At 41.4% G+C, this 11505-nt stretch overlaps 2 protein-coding genes across 3 annotated transcripts in view; one reads left to right on the top strand and one right to left on the bottom strand.

The window, feature by feature from the left end:
• Window positions 1-459: 459 nt before the first annotated feature.
• LOC108664934 lies at window positions 460-5784 on the top strand. Its single transcript, XM_018151634.2, has 7 exons — window positions 460-691; window positions 1159-1247; window positions 1782-1863; window positions 2094-2297; window positions 2935-3006; window positions 3491-3639; window positions 4342-5784. Exons 1-7 carry the CDS (start codon window positions 514-516, stop codon window positions 4660-4662), a joined length of 1095 nt encoding a protein of 364 aa, XP_018007123.1. The 5' UTR covers window positions 460-513; the 3' UTR covers window positions 4663-5784.
• A 1006-nt stretch (window positions 5785-6790) lies between these two features.
• LOC108664933 overlaps window positions 6791-11505 on the bottom strand; it is a 20903-nt gene continuing 16188 nt past the window's right edge. For both annotated transcript variants that reach the window (XM_018151632.2, XM_047880117.1), the window contains exons 10-14: window positions 10262-10368; window positions 7937-8117; window positions 7654-7761; window positions 7347-7531; window positions 6791-7140 (exon numbers count right to left, since the gene is read on the bottom strand). In XM_018151632.2, the coding sequence (XP_018007121.1) occupies window positions 6941-7140; window positions 7347-7531; window positions 7654-7761; window positions 7937-8117; window positions 10262-10368 (781 nt within the window). In that variant the 3' untranslated portion in view covers window positions 6791-6940. The remainder of the gene's footprint in view (window positions 7141-7346; window positions 7532-7653; window positions 7762-7936; window positions 8118-10261; window positions 10369-11505) is intronic.

Raw genomic sequence — 11505 nt, 5'->3', positions numbered from 1 at the left:
TACATACTTTTCTCCCAAATTGCTCTTTTCACATTTTTTTCAGCAATTTCTTAGAGATATGGTAGTAAATGTATGATTTCTTAACTTGCTTTATACATAATAGCTAGTAAAAATGATTGAAGTTTATGCCACTATTTTTAGTTTTGCAATATTTTGATCAATTTAGCTGCTACAACATTTCTACGAAATATGGGATGCGCATCCCGATTTACCTCGCCCGTTCCTTATTACCCCGTTTGACAGTATTAAATTTCATTTCAGAAAAAGTTGGATTGCTAGTCTTCTGATTCAAAAGTTAACCATGACTTATTATATTTATTACAATTCACAATTTTTGTATTCTTATTTGCACCTTCCTTTGACAACAACTTTTAATCATTTTATTGTGTAATTTAACTCTCATCAAAATTACAGTAAATTGAAACTAATTATGCACCTTATATTGTTAACAGTAATGACCCATGTAATGATGTTTTCATTCACAGACAACTTAGCACACCCTCCTTCATTGCTATGCCTAGAACAACATGTTGTGTGCCTGGTTGTTGCAATAGAGGCACTTACCCATTTCCTTCTGACTCGGAGTTAGGGAAGGAATGGCTTGCTGCTATCCAACGTGTAAACTGGACCCCCAAGGAAACCAGCTCTATTTGTAAAGAACATTTCACTTCAGATGACTTCCTGGAAGAAGGTGAATTTGCTGCAAATAGTATAATTATTTTGTTGCAGTTCTAGGATATGGTGCATGTTGTGCTTTGAAATATAATAGTATAAGCTGTGTTATACTATCTAAATAAAAGGAGGGATACCGGTATCTAAATACCTGACAGTTACCTATGTATAAAAATTAAGTAGTATGGTATATCCATCAAGGCCAGCAGGTCTATCCAGATGTGATGGCAATGGTATCTGGCTAGGTATTGAACCTATCTAGACATTGTTTCCTCAAAAATAAATGCTACATTACTATCATGATACTTCATGCACAAAATTCTTCTTGATCTTTCTTGCATTTAACTTATATTAAATTAAAATTTCTTGTGTATATGTTTACTTCACAACTTTTTCATGCTGTAGAAAATGTATAAATGCAACAAATGCACAAAAATATCATGTTGAATACGTACCATGATTGATTTTACGTGGCAATTCCAACAGATGGCGAGATATCAGAGCAGCTCAAGAGCTCGGCTGTACCTTCATTATTTTGGTGGCGAGACAACAAATCTCCTAGCGATGAAAAAATGGTGGGTGATTGCTTTGGGTATTCAGAAATTTTCTAGCAGGTTTGGTGTAAAGGTTCAAGTTATGGTAAGCATCACTTTATTGTAGCAAGCAAAACAAGTTAGTGATGTTGAAGTAGTTTAATAAGTACAAAATGTAAAGAATGAATGAAGGTCCCTTAAAAGATACGGCTACAAACATGTGTATTTAGCTACCTGAATCTTCTGTCTTGTCCCAAGTTTCCTATTCAACTTCACTCTTGAGTTCATATCAGAGTAGACTTATGTTAATGTGATTGCTTTCACACAATATTGAATAATGATTTGAAGCTTGGTTGATTCTGTTTTAATGATTTGCTTGTTTAATATCCATATGCATTTCATGTGGAATTTTTTAAATGAGCAGCCAACTGGTTTATTTCACTACTTGCAGGTATTACTCACCTAAGCACTACCAGTAATCTGTAATGTCATACAAACATTAGCAAATTATCCAGTTTGGGCTTTGTTATGAGGCTATACATAATTTATGATAGATGATTGTTTTTCTGTGGGCAGGCGGGATCAGCTGCTCAGAAGAAGGCAGGCAACAAGAACACTGCAAACTCTGCTGCTGCTGCTGCCAAGACTAAGAAATATGGTTAGGGTCCTTGCTCCATGTGCTCCATGCTGCCTGATGTGCTGTGGTGTCGTGTTGCTGTTGTGACGTGTTGCTGTTGTGGTGTCGTGTTGCTGTTGTGGTGTCGTGTTGCTGTTGTGGTGTTGTGTTGCTGTTGTGGTGATGTGTTGCTGTTGTGGTGTCGTGTTGCTGTTGTGGTGTCGTGTTGCTGTTGTGGTGTCATGGAGACGCTTCATTTGCACGTGTTCCAGAGGTCCCTGACGATGCTGATTTCGACGAGGACGAGTTTCAAGACGCTGGTGCTATAGAGGACAGTGACGAGGAGTACAGAGGAGAAGAGGACGAGGAGGACGAAGAAGATGAAGGGATGGCAGACGACCTGGATCCTGACTACGACATCGTACCCAGCAAGCCAACGCGGGGCGCCAAGAGGCGGTCGGCCGGCAGACCTCGTGGTGCGACCCTAGCGAGCGATGCGTCAGAGGCTGTGTCATGTCACTGGGGGTCCCGGGCCAATAATTTAATGATTCATATTGATTAATATTAATCAGCAATGATTAATATTAATCATTGCTATTAATAAATTAATAGCAATATTAATAATGATTAATAATCAGCAGCATTCTTCATGTTAAGAGTATTTCCTGTTGGTCTAATGGCCATCTTACCGCAGTTTGAAGTACCAATGGAAAAAAATGACTGGCAAGGCTCAGTCTACTGAGTTTACGAGGCTAGATCTTTTTCTCTAGTATCTATTTTGCTGCGGTGGAAAATATGTACCCAGTATCCCTGAATACTTCTTACTTCTATCATGTCAAGATGTTTAGTGGCTTATTCTTTCGTCGCGCACCTCTCTAATGATGCTTGAATTGATCAAACTTCAGTTTGAAATGGGTTGTAAGCATATTACAAAATCTACATTCGATTCATAACGATCTCACCTAAATACCTCAATGGCGTGCCATCCTCTTGTCTCACCTATCGCAATGCTTTAATTTGTTTTCATGCATTTCTCGTCTTACTCTCCATGTCACTCAGTCGTGCAAATTATACAAGGCACAATGTATTAAATTACAGCGTCCGTCTGTGCAGGAGCTCTGACTGCGACCAGCAAGCGCAAGCTGCAGGACAGCGCCGACGACGCGCTGCTGCAGGACAGCAAAAGTGAGTCTTGGGACTTAGAGGTGTGGACATGAGGGACTTAAGGCGGAAATAAAGGACCTCTGTCATTTAAGATTTCATGGATCAATCAGAACTAAGCAACAATTTAAAATATCTGATGGTCAGTTACGCATAAGCTCGAGTGGTGAAGACTAAGGAACCTAAAGAAAAGTCATTCTTAAGTTGTGCACAGTTAGGCGTGGCCTTCAAAAAAGCGTCTGGGAAGAGGAGAAAAAATTGTGGATTGAGTTATACGATTTTATTAATATTCTGCAAGTCTTTACCTTCGAGTTGAGGAATTCATTCAATCTCCATACTAATAGGTAGTGACTTTGCCGTCTATGATGGTGGTATCACTTTCAACTTGATTACCTTCTAAATATTTAGGTTATCTTTAGCACTGTTTAGCTCGAGAAATGATCCAGCCTCTGAGACCTGAGGTAAGAGTTAACAGTTTCCTGGCTTGGTAACAGTTAATATGTGGCAGGGTCTCGCCGTGACGTGCCGCCCGAGTATCCACGGCAGCTGAACAAGGCATACAAGGAAATCTCGCGTCTGGCTACGCGCTGCCAACTGCTCGACGCCGCCCTCAAGAACAAGTCCTACGTCACCCACCGCTCACGCACCCTCTACCAGGTGACCTAACCACGCCCATCACACCCATTAGTGACGCAACTATATGTTCAACCCAGCACACAACATTTTCTGCCTGACATGACTCCTTGCACTTCACCTCACATGAATTCTTGCTCTCTCTACCTGCTAAAGTTGCGCAAATAGTTGCTCAGTGCGTACATACTGCGCAGGATCTTGTATCCGAGTTTCATTTATCGCCTCCTAGCAGGTTAGCTCAGCGCTGCCTGGGCCTGATAATTCCTGTAATGTTGGAATAATTCCCGTAATCTCGATAATAACTGCCAGTCTTATGTATTTTAATCAAGTGGAGACTATTAAAACTCACATTTTACATAGAAGATACACTCCCAATTCACACCTGTTTCAAAGCACCGAAAACATTTTTTGCGTCTTTTCAGTTAACTTCATATATACCAATTATAGAATTGAATTCCAATTTTGATCCAATCATTTCACCACTTTCCGCCAATCTTTTCCTATTCTCTCACTAAGAATGAATGTTCAGGTCCAGGTAACATCCCGACGAGATATGTATCTTGGATACACTCCTGAATGGCCCCTACATCTACATATTTTATCACACAATATTTTATGTAAGGTGGCATTGAAGAAGGCCCGAAAGATTTTTAAAATGCATTATTTCTGATGTAGGACGATGGTGCCTTTATTAATATTGAATGTAAGGAATGACTCGTTCTTTAGATCGGGAAGTACGTTCTACCGCACCAGCTGAGCTTCATTGAGGCGCAGGCGGTGAACTCGTCGCTGTCTCCAGGCCTGCGGCGTTGGTCGCGTCGCATGCGCAACATAAGCCTGGGACTGCACCGCCACAGCCGACACGCCTACAACTTCATGGCCAAGATATTTGCCTTACCCACCGAGGCTGAGCTGCAGAAGTGGGGCGCTCAGAGCGAGACGACGTCAACTGAGGGCGACGTCGCGTGCAACAACGTCACTCTCACCGAGGCCGAGGCGCTCGTCGATGAGGCCACCTTCGATAATCTCATGTCCGTTATACTATAACCTTATGGTTTCTATCTCATTCTACATCTGCTAGACGCTCATAAAGCTTCAGGGTTGGACAGTGACCGTTTTGTCGTCTTGATGAATCTTACTTCCATAGACTGCTGCCAGATTTGAGTTTTAATTTTGATACAACTAGTGAATGCTTGCTAATTAATTGCATTTACTTATTCCAGTAATTTTGATGATTCATCCTTTGACTATTATTCGGAAAATCGAAATGAGTTGAGTAAAATTTTAGGAGTTACAAGGTAATTTATTTGCTTTCAGAAGCAATTTATTCATGGGAAGTATTTACAGCTGTTCAACTACCCTCACGTATATTTTTATGACCACTAATATTTTTGGTTGATCTCTGATAACCGTCCGAGGTCGAAGTCACTTGGATACTTGGTATTGTGCAGCGTTGAAATAATTTTTGGCACTTTAACTTTAAAGAACAAAATTATAATTTCCGATCTTTTAGTGATACCTTCGATGCAGTCAGTTATGAAAAGTGTTTTAATGCATATTGACTCGTCAATCTCGAAACTATCAAGTGTCATTGAATTTTTTATTATGGTCATTTTGATGGCTGGAGATTTGAACAATTTCAACGATTGATTGCACAAATATGGTGGAGTAAATTGGAATTATTATAATTTAATTTATAATATTATGAATTATTTTTCTTTGGTCCAACAACCTTATTGATCTTGGGAGCCAAGAAAGTTGAAGTAACAAAAACTATGTAAACGCTACAGTAAATGACGCCCTCCTTACTCCTATGTGTTGGAGTAAGTTTCTTGTACCTGATAAACCTTTAGTTTCCGCCAAGGTAAATTCTGTTTGGTTGAAAGAATTGACGTTTTTCAAAGCTGTACGGAAATAGGTATTCATTAACTATTTGTAACCACTTATTCTTAGAGGTGCTCGTGTTCATGCAATAAAATATTCTATAATATTATTGTGGTGTGAATTTGTCAACTTGGTTAGCGTCTGGAAACGTGACAAGACTCCTCTTAATTGTAAGCGTGATAAGAAGCTTACTTATAATTCCTTTTGAGCAGGTTTCCCAAAATGCTTCTAGATGCATGACAATCTGTGCTAAGTACTAAATGGAACGACGTACTTTCAACCATTCCTGTTGTTTTATCTCCCCTTTCTCTCTGTTAGGATCAATGCTTTGTTTAGGAAGCTCGAGTGTGTTGCGTTAACGGCAGCTGCTCAGAGCGCCAGGGCAAAGCACTGAACGCTTTCTTTAACAGAACTTGTCTGCTAAACAATGCGAACATGCCTGTAATATCGCGCTCAGTTGTGAGAAGCACTTACTACGGAACATCTGAGATTGGGCTGCAGTGACTAGAAAACTAACATTTACTTTTTTCAGAAATTTAAACTTGGACAAGAAAAATATGCGGAAGCACCCATAAATAGTAAATTTGTTGCACTGTTTACGTCAAATCACAAGAAAAAGAACGTGAAAAATATATTTGAAATGTAAGTCTTAATACAATAGAGAAAAAGAAATCACTTGGCGTCAATGCCACCACAAGAACAAGTCTAAATCACACATTCGTCTGACAAGGAATCGTTAGCGTATCTTTGAGCACAATCCCTGACGTCCGTCTCTGTCCCACTATTGTCACCAAAATAATCTCGCATCAGCTCCCCCAACTGAGGACAGATGAGCGTTAGTTCTATTGCTCCTGGGCCTCAGTAGCAAAGACGTGCCTCAGGCACGTCCTGGGCCTCAGTAGCAAAGACGTGCCTCAGGCAGTTGACGACGTAGTCGCACCAGCGTAGTCCTGGACGTAGCCCTACAAAACATATTCCGAAGTTTTGATGAAAAATTGTGTCATTGAAGTAAATAGAAAGGAAAAATTCCCCTCTAAGGATACCAAACAAAATACTGTTGTGATATGGGAATGTTATTTTTATTGTCTCTTTGGTTCAATATGTTCATTTATGAGTTAAAATAAACATTTTCATACGTTTAGTGATAACTTTTGGGTTCAACACTCCATCAGTGAATCATTATCACTTGAAATGCACCGTATCAACGGTCCCAGGCAGGACGAGTCACCGTATCAACGGTCCCAGGCAAGACGAGTCACCGTATCAACGGTCCCAGGCAAGGCGAGTCACCGTATCAACGGTCCCAGGCAAGGCGAGTCACCGTATCAACGGTCCCAGGCAAGACGAGTCACCGCATCAACGGTCCCAGGTAAGGCGAGTCACCGTATCAACGGTCCCAGGCAAGGCGAGTCACAGTATCAACGGTCCCAGGCAAAACGAGTCACGATACGAAGTACTCATCTTCCTCGGAAAGTTGAGGAATACTCGGGAAGATGAGGAAGTCGTGGCGGAAGTAAAGGTATTCTCTAAGAGGAGCTGGCAACACGTCTCGCAAGCCTTCCGTCTTCTCTTCAATCCTGCAGTGGCCGAGGGAGGCGCGGATGGAGAGGCGACACAGCTCCTGCAGCGACCGCAGCGGCGCTATACACCAACAAAAATTCTATGTTCATTAATGCTAAGCTAATGGACCTTTATTAAATAATTATAATATCGAGCGTCTACGATTAGAACGTTTGTATTTGCTGCATTCAGCCTCCTAAATTGGGCAACTCCGATTAAGGTACAAATTGGGTACGCCGAAGGGCAATTAACCGTAAGTACTGCTTCAATCTTTGATTTGAACGTACCCGTTTGATTTAAACGAGCCATTACGTTCTCTGGACGACAGCAATTTTCCAGCGACCTCATTTCGTCGTCGCAACTAGACCCAGAAGGCGTAGGAGTCCGAAGCTTCCACCTCGGAGCATAACGGTGAACAATGGAGTACACGAGCCGCCTACTGTCAGCACGCGCCCATGTAATATCTGTCTCGCTATTCCAGAAGACAGAAGAATTAACTTTTAACATCATAGAAATTTATAACTCATTGGACTATATTAATATTAATCCAACAAGCTCCATAATTGTACGTCAGTAATTGACGAAGACACTTACTACGGGTACAGAAATAATTCGTGCACGCCGAGATGGAGCAGCATAAGCACAAGGAAATGATGTCCTGCTGCAATGCCACGCCTAAACAAATCCGTCATCCTGGGCGACCTGAGGCACACAAATGAAAATAATGTGATGACGCTCGGAGCAAGAAGGTCAAAACTCGAATGTGAAGAGTAAAATATGTAGTGGTAATGTAGAGTTTATATATGCATCAGCTGTGAAGCTACCTCGCATCGAATGATTTATTGCAATGCAGACACTTTCATCTAAACGAACTCACCTGAACCAGCACTGCCCCTCTTCACAGCAGTTCCTGGTCACCTCTGATAACAGAACTCGATACGGTGACTCCGGCGAGTGCACAATAGCTTGGATATCAACGTCAGTTTTTTTAAGGCTTTGCTCACGTATGCATTGACTAGATAAGAATGCTGCCGCAGATGACATGGTTAGCCGGAAGCCTGGAAAGTGTTAATACGCACGTGTCTCGAGAGTTCTTAAGAGCATAAAAGTATTCATATTATCAGTCACCTAAAATAGTAAGTTAACCTAGAATAATAGCCAAGTAAATTCACCAAATATTAATGAAAACATTCCAGAGACCAGTTTCATGAGCAGTTCAAAAAATAAAACATAAGAGAATATAAGTAAAATTATCAGCAGAAATTCAAATATCCACAAAATAATTCTACGTGACGAGAAAACGACAAAAAAACTCATCGAGTTACATTTCAAGAGAATAAGAACTATACACGTTATTAAGACAAGGTTTCCGTTTACTAATATGCAGTGATTGTAAAATCCTTGGATCGGCCACCACAAGTGGCATCGAGGATAATGAAATCGCTCTCAGACACAGTCACGTCGCACTGTTCAGCATAAAAGCGCACAGCCAAGTGAGAAGTATTGGAAAATGTTCGAACGAAAGCTGCTACCGCGATGCTCAGAAACACGTGTGTAGACGACGTCATTTCGACGTATGCTGATGCGCAGAGCACACAACTTTATTAATATACCAGGTTAGACGTCATCTAGGCAGGAACAATGTCCTGCTACCTGAAGACGGAACCAATCTTGAAATCATTCACCAGCAAAACATGCAAATTAACATTCACAAAATCTGAATGTTAATTTTTTTGCAGCAGAAGCACCTTGACTCAACAACACGTGCAGTTCCTATCCCCCTGGAAAACGTAAATCGTTAGGTTTTTATGTTGCTTTGTCGATGTCTCGTCACTAAATTTTTCATCTTTTTCGTGTATTACGTACTTGGATTTTCACTGTTAATTCAACAAGTATTATCTAAGTTCTTTTAACTTCTGATGCTGTCTAAAACGATGCAACCCATGAGCATGTGACGTGACCATATGCAGCGGCGTAGCCGACTTCTACCGGTCGCGCCTTAGTCTTCACTTATGTTGTTTAAGTTGGCCCAACCGGTCACGGTTCAGGTCGCTTCCTTAGATTCAGAGGCCTTAGTTCAAGTGAATATATTTGAAATTTAGTGTGGAATTTAATGTGAAATTTAAGTGGAATATTTTTAAAATATAAATTTGTGTTAAATTGCATATAAATGGTTCTTTGATGGGAGCAGCGCGATACGATTTGATCATGGGTCTGGTAGTGACAGTTCACTTGGTCTCCTTCGATTTACAGCCAAACAGATAGCAACCTGTTCACGTATGTTAGATAATTCATGAATATCCCTGTTGAAGTTTAACCATATGCCTTCGAGCATTGGACTTGGCAGCACTTTGTCCGACCTCTGTCATCCGACGTCTTGTCCTCCGACGTGTGCCGTTTAGTCATCCGACGTGTGCCGTCCTGCCATCCGAAGTGTGCCGTCCTGCCATCCGACGTGTGCCGTCCTGCCATCCGACGTGTGCCGTCCTGCCATCCGTCGTGTGCCGTCCTGCCATCCGACGTGTGCCGTCCAGCCATCCGACGTGTGCCGTACGACCTCTGGAGTCTTCTAGTAGCGTGAGACCTGCCCTGGGACTGGCGTGCGCCCTTAATTGATAGTGAAGGTGAGCCATGTGAGTTGTCGCAGTTCTTGGCTCATGATCGGGGCGTACGTGCTGCTGTCCTGAGTAATCCTAAAAAGAACCTTACATCCGCTAAAACTTCTATAACTGATAACTTATAACGTATAACTGATAACTTATAACGTATAACTGATAACTTATAACGTATAACTGATAACTTATAACTATTACTTATAACTAAAATTGCATTCCTGTTGTGCACCCACAGCTCCACAATCATCAGTGGCTAGAGCGGGCGCCGTGGTGTTCAACCTACGTTTGTGCCAGCTTATTTCAATAAATATATTGAACTTGTGATACAGTCACTATTTTTTCCACCCTTCGTTTTTATTAGACGCTGGTCTCTCAAACGTTTTCATGAACATATGGTGAATTTACTAGAAGCTTCATTTGCTTTTAAATTCTTCTCGAGAATAATGTTGACATCATACATTACAAGTAGTCTTGCTTTTTATCAGCTGATGACATTCATTATTTATTCCCTGCCAAAAGACCGAATATGCCAGAAAATAGAAGCAGTAAAAATCAAGCCCATGCTCCCTACAAAATACAACACTCACCTTTCTGTTTCATCAGTGGCAGGAGCTTCAAGACGAGGGGAACCGAACACAAAGTCGTCCTGTACAGCACAAGGTTGAGGACGTTACGATCTATTTCCGGGCCCTTCCTGCCCAGTATGTTTAAATATTAAGAAAATACATAATTAATAAGTAGCACAACGAGATTTCTAAAATATGGAACTTTTTTCAATAGGGCATCTCCCCGAAAGACTAGTCCTCACGCAATATCGGATCCTGTCAGAAGTATCATTATAATAATAAGATTTACGATATTTCAAACAATTCAAGTGACCATCGGACGAGAACGGCTGGAGTAAATAGTCTGGCAAAGATTGTTAACAAGTTCTATTGGGTTTCCAGAAAAGCTCTACTTTCTGTAGTTTTTTTCCTTTAATAGCACAATCGAAAGGTAAAAATACAACTTTTCAAGTGTGATCGGCTGGCCGTTGGCCACAAATTTAACTCCTAAACTAGCGCTGGAGCCAACGCTCAGCCTCAAAGCTACGAAGTCAACATCACAAAAAAACGCATTCCACACCAATTCCGGCAATGCATGAGTGCTTGAAGCCATAGCGCCGTAAGTCCACAGCCACTTCTCCAGTCTATGAAGTCTTCATGGAAGCTACATCCCAGCAAGGCACTACCAGCACACTTACCTCAAATCTCCACCTATTTTAGCCAATGTGGTCATGTTAGGTCCGGTTACGTCTGTTTGGATGGAGACTGGAGGGTTAAATGTGGAGGTAGGCGCATGCTGGGGTGTAGCATCCATGATATGTACAGGCAGGAACAGTGGCTGCGGACTTGCGGCGCCTATGGCTCTATAGGGACTTAACTTCACGGGAAGGTGACGGGGGTATTGGGCAGTACCGGCCACTAACATGCATCTGCTTTCCACAACTATCTCCTTCAAGTCGATGAATCTAATAATTTATGTTTTTGCATCCTATGTTTGCATTATGTTTTGCATGCTTAACAGCTTTTGAATTTCAGTTGCCAGGTTTTGCTTGTTTTCATAACTTAAATGAAGAGCAGTGCAGTAGAGGTGTAGCTTTGTGGGTTAGAACCTATTATGGGGCCCAGCAAGTCAAGTTATCTGCAGAACATCAATCAGCTAGAGAATCAGTGTGGTGCGAACTTACTCTAAAAGGCAAAGATAGCCTCCTCATAGGCGTCGTGTATAGATCACCAAACAGTTCTTCTGATAACGATAAAGTACTAAACAGTCTTTTACCGAGCATGAC

This window comes from Hyalella azteca, unplaced genomic scaffold, assembly GCF_000764305.2.
Source record: "Hyalella azteca isolate HAZT.00-mixed unplaced genomic scaffold, Hazt_2.0.2 contig4664, whole genome shotgun sequence".
Classification (NCBI taxonomy): domain Eukaryota; kingdom Metazoa; phylum Arthropoda; class Malacostraca; order Amphipoda; family Hyalellidae; genus Hyalella; species Hyalella azteca.
Note: the sequence above shows the minus strand (reverse complement) of the source record. Positions and strands in the feature narration are given on the sequence as shown.

Excerpts from the sequence above, each read along its gene's own strand:
- LOC108664934 (XM_018151634.2), top strand. The coding sequence starts at position 514 with ATGCCTAGAACAACATGTTGTGTGCCTGGTTGTTGCAATAGAGGCACT. Across the intron at positions 3,007-3,490 it reads GCTGCTGCAGGACAGCAAAA|GGTCTCGCCGTGACGTGCCG; the intron begins GTGAGTCTTGGG and ends AATATGTGGCAG. Across the intron at positions 3,640-4,341 it reads GCTCACGCACCCTCTACCAG|ATCGGGAAGTACGTTCTACC; the intron begins GTGACCTAACCA and ends CTCGTTCTTTAG.